This window comes from Hyaena hyaena, unplaced genomic scaffold (genome assembly GCF_003009895.1).
Source record: "Hyaena hyaena isolate Hyena2069 unplaced genomic scaffold, ASM300989v1 scaffold_756, whole genome shotgun sequence".
In the NCBI taxonomy this organism is placed as follows: domain Eukaryota; kingdom Metazoa; phylum Chordata; class Mammalia; order Carnivora; family Hyaenidae; genus Hyaena; species Hyaena hyaena.
Genome location: NW_024081384.1, coordinates 609,272 through 614,244, shown reverse-complemented (window position 1 = coordinate 614,244; position 4,973 = coordinate 609,272). Strand labels below are relative to the sequence as shown.

Here is a 4,973-nt window from a genome sequence, read left to right as displayed (position 1 = left end):
CATTAACAAAGGAAGGGAGAAGAACATTATGATCATTTCAGTAGATGCATAAAAAAGCATTATCCATTCATGATATAAATCCCTCAATAAAGTAAGATTAGAGGAAACATATCTCAACATAATAAAGACCATGCATAAAAAACTCACAGCTAATCCCATTTTAAATGGGATTAAACTGAGAGCTTGCCCCCTCTCATCACTTTTATTTAACATAGTACTGGAAGTCCTAGCCACAGCAATAAGATAGTAAAATATTGCTGTGTTGAATACATGAAACTAATGTAACATTGTGTGGCACATACACTCAAAAATTAAAGAAATTTTTAATTAAAATAAATTAAATTAAATAATTAAACATATATATCATCTTCTAGGACATACATTTTGGGGTGCTTCCATGAATTCCTAGAAACAATTCCAGATATAGAGTAAGCATAAATCCATATATGTAGTAAGCAAAAAGATAACTTTAGAGGACATATGAATAAAGCAAAGAATGAATTACTGGCTCATGAATGTACATATGTATGGGATCAAAAGAAAATCAGAGGGTGTCATCGATTTATGCTTTTCAAAATTTCACAAAACTTTACATCACCAATAGAAAAAATATTAAGTGATCATGAAGTAATTATCTATGAGAAAGATTAGTGAGAAAGGGGGCATGAAGGCAGAACACAATGAAGCAGGAGAAATTAGTACCCCTGTAGTCTGCAATCAGATTGTTTTTAATTACTTGAAGAACAATCTGAATGCAAAGTTTTCTAGCTAAACAAGATAACTGTGCCCTCCAAATCATAAAGAAAAAGCTAACAGCTTATAATAGACCTGAATAACCTGGATTAGGTATGAATATTTTCCAACTCACAAGGAGTAAGATAAAGAGCTATTATTGGTAATAGTGGAGACTATCAATCACAAGTGAATAATTAGCATCTTGTTATCTCTAGAGATAGATTATAAGGAAATATATGGATAAATTGAAAACAACAATGATACACTGAATACTTTAACAGCGATGGTGAAGCAAAGAAATGATTTTAAGTAGCACATATATGCACATGCATATATGCATATGTATATATGTACATATATATACACACAACTCCATGTGAATCAACATAAGTTTTGAATTAAGGATTTATTTGTCTAGGTCTTCATTATCTAAGGGAAGAAGAGCATTCCTTTTTTAAAAAAATTTTTAATGTGTTTTATTTATTTCTGAGAGAGAGAGAGAGAGGCAGCGTGAGCAGGGAAGGGCCAGAAAGAGAGGGAGACAAAGAATCTGAAGCAGGCTCCAGGCTCTGAGCTAGCTTTCTGCACAGAGCCCAATGCGGAGTTCGAACCCACAAACCGCGAGATCATGACCTGAGCTGAAGTCGAATGCTTAACTGACTGAGCCACCCAGGCTCCCCAAGAAGAGCATTCCTAAAGGATATGGGAACACTAAAATCAATTGCAGAATCACTAAAGAAACCAGTTCTAAAACTCCAGACACAAGCTACATAATGATTAGGATAAAAATCTTATAGCATTTTCTATGAAATCATTCTAAAAATCATTAATGGTCTGAAAGTTCTCTTCATTGCTGCCTTCATCTCTTTATTCCTCAATGTGTAGATGACTGGATTCAGAAAAGGGGTGATGACTGCATCAGAGAGAGCAAGAAATTTGTCCATTTGGGAATTGGGATGTGGCCATGTATAGACAAACATGGTTGGACCGAAGAACAAAAGGACCACAGTGATGTGAGCTGACAGGGTGGAAACAGCTTTGGATGAACCACCTGAGGAATGTTTCCAAACAGTAAACAGGATGAAGATGTAGGAGATTTTGAGTATTAAGAAGGAACCAACACAGATAAACCCACTGTTAATAGTGACCATGAACTGCAATCTGTGAGTATCTGTACAGGCCAGCCTGAGGAGCCGAGGAAGGTCACAGTAAAAACTGTCCAATACATTAGGACCACAGAAGGGTAAGTTAACAATAAATGCTAGTTGGAACAGTGAGTGACTGACACCAAGGGCCCAGGCAGCAGCCAGAAACAAAACGCACATTCGTGGGCTCATGATAGTCAAGTAGTGGAGAGGCTTACAAATGGCAACATATCTGTCAAAGGCCATGGCGATGAGCAGCACCATCTCCACACCACCAATGACGTGGATGAAGAAGATCTGGGCAATGCAGCCTCCAAAGGAGATGACTTTGTGCTTTCTGAAAAGGTCATAAATCATCTTGGGTGAGGTGGCAGAGCAGGCTCCCAAGTCAATGAAAGAGAGACTGGCCAGTAGGTAGTACATGGGGGAATGTAAGTGAGGATCAAAGGTCACAGAAAACACAATGAGGGTGTTTCCGGTCATGCTTGCCACATAGAGCACAGAGGAGAACACCAGGAGGAGAACCTGCATCTCCCATGAATGAGTGAGTCCCAGAAACACAAACTCAGACACAACCGAGTGATTCCCTCCATCCATTCATCCAGCCAACTGGGCTGTCATTGAAATGATGAGAACTAAGACTGTGAGAAAGAAATTGTGATTATCAGGATGATACTGGTATTAGTCATTTATGTTGCATTACAAATGAGAACTACCTGGTAATCCAATTCTTCACATTTCATAAGTAATGATGATAATGATGACGATGATGACATAAACACCACTTAAGAGATCGTAATTGAAATCATCAGAAAAATCTGTCATAGCCTAAAATTAATAGGAGAATTAGGCAAGAAGAAAAGCTTCATAGGTGCCTGCAGCAAGAAACAGAACATACAACCAAGAAAGTTTATTTGTTTACCAGAGAAAAAGAGGCAAAGGTGGAAATAAATTTATTTAATTATGTACAAAGGGAAATTAAACAGTTATACAAATTATATCTGACCTTACTTTCCCATATCAACACACTTAATCTCCCTTTTATGATCATTTTCAATTATACGTAGAGAGTAGGGTTGTAGGGAAACTGATTAATCAAGGGATCAGCATCTTAGAGTGAAAGTTTTCTGAAACATGAGATGGGAATGAATTAAGGAGAAATGCATTGTAGAGTAGGATGTAGTTGGAGATCAGGGACAATGAAACTGGGGAATAAGAAAGCACCAAAACCAGGCAAGAGAAGTAAAAGAGGGAGAAAGGGGACTTATCAAAAATAGAATTTCATTCTTTGTCATCATGTCAGATCAAGTTCACTGCTTTTCTGAACCTTCCCAATTTTTTTTTGTGGTAAAAACCATATAATATTAAAATGTACCATATAAACCCCATGTAAGTGTACAGTTCAGTATTATTAAATATATTTGTGTTATAAAAAAATTCCCCAGAATTTTTTCATCTTGCAATTGTGAATCTTGATACCTATTAAACAACATCTCTTCTTTCCTCCCTCCCTTCAGCCCCTGCTAACCAGCATTCTACTTTCTGTTTCTATGAATTTGACTATGTTAGATAACTCATAGATATAGAATTGCACAGTATTTGTCTTTGACTGTCTTATCCCCCTTAGCATAATATCCTCAAGGTTCACCAACTACATCTTCTTTTTTTTTTTTTTTTTTTTTTTTAAGGTTCAATCAATGGGTGTCTCCGTTGGTTAAGCATCCAGCTCTTCAATTCAGCTCAGGTCATATTCTCACAGTTTGTAGGACTGAACTACAATCATGTAGGCTTGGGCTCTGTGCTGGCAATGCAGAGCCTCTCTCCTTTGCTCTCTGCCCCTCCCCTGCTCTCTCCTCATACATTGTTTTTTATTTTGAAGGAAAGAGAGAGAGAGAGAGCCAGCCCATAAAAAAGAAACTTTAAAGAAAAAGTTCAATCAAAATTATACAGGGGCACCTGGGTGGCTGGGTTGCTTAAGTGTCTGACTTCAGCTCAGGTCATGAGCTCACATTTCATTAGTTCAAGCCCTGCATTGGGCTCTGTGCTGATAGGTCAGAGCCTAAAACCTGCTTTGGATTCTGTCTCCCTCTTTCTCTGCCCCTCCCCCACTAACACTCTGTCTCTCTCAAAGATAAATAAAACATCAAAAAAAATTTTTTAATTATACAGAGACTTTTACTGGCCATATGACTCAATACAGTTCCCTCTGGCACCTACACCTGGCCCTGTGAGAATTTTTTTTTAATATTTTTATTTATTTCTAGGAGAGAGAGAGAGACAGCGTGAGCAGGGGAGGGTCAGAGAGAGAGGGAGATACAGACTCTGAAATAGGCTCCAGGCTCTGAGCTGGCAGTCAGCACAGAGCCCGACGCAGGGCTCGAACCTGCGAACCGCGAGATCATGACCTAAGAGAAAGTTGGACGCTTAACCGACTAAGCCACCCAGGCGCCCCGGCCCTGTGAGAATTTTATCCAGACCTAATGCATACAGATATTTGGGATTTCACCCTAGGTTTTGCTAAAACATAGGCCTGTATCACCACAAGTGATGTGAAATACACCTGCAAACAGCTTCTATCTGTCCATTGGAAACATTGAAATACTAAAGTTTTCTTCATCAGTGACTAACCCTCACCCACCCTGTAGTGCTGCTCAGTAGTATCTCAATCCTTTTAAAGTAGTCAGTACTTTCTTTAATTGTAACCTGCTCTGGTACTTGACATCATTGTGTTCATTGTGTCTGAAATCTATGCAGGTATATTTTCTCTCCAAGGTCATTTGTACTTTTAAGCTCTCAGCCCATTTTGAAATGAAAAGAATGTCAAATTTCAGTAACATTATGGGAAGGCACCAGAGCTGTCTCCTTGGCTTGATCACCTATACCTAAAGCTGATACTAAAAGGTTGGTAACTGGGGTGCCTAGCTGGCTCAGTTGGTAGAGCATGTGACTCCTGATCTCAGGATTATAAATTCAAACCCCATAGTGGATGTAGAGATTACTTAAAAATAAAACCTTTAAAAAAGAAAGTGAGGTGGCTGGTGACTTTTAAGTTTTGAGTATGTTTTGTATTTAGGAGAAGAAGGGATGAAAGTA

At 38.3% G+C, this 4,973-nt stretch overlaps 1 protein-coding gene across 1 annotated transcript; it reads right to left on the bottom strand.

Moving 5' to 3' along the window:
• Nucleotides 1–1,538: 1,538 nt before the first annotated feature.
• LOC120221095 (olfactory receptor 4F3/4F16/4F29-like) lies at nucleotides 1,539–2,477 on the bottom strand. Its single transcript, XM_039218354.1, has one exon. The coding sequence runs from the start codon at nucleotides 2,475–2,477 to the stop codon at nucleotides 1,539–1,541; it is 939 nt and encodes a 312-aa protein (XP_039074285.1).
• Nucleotides 2,478–4,973: the final 2,496 nt, after the last annotated feature.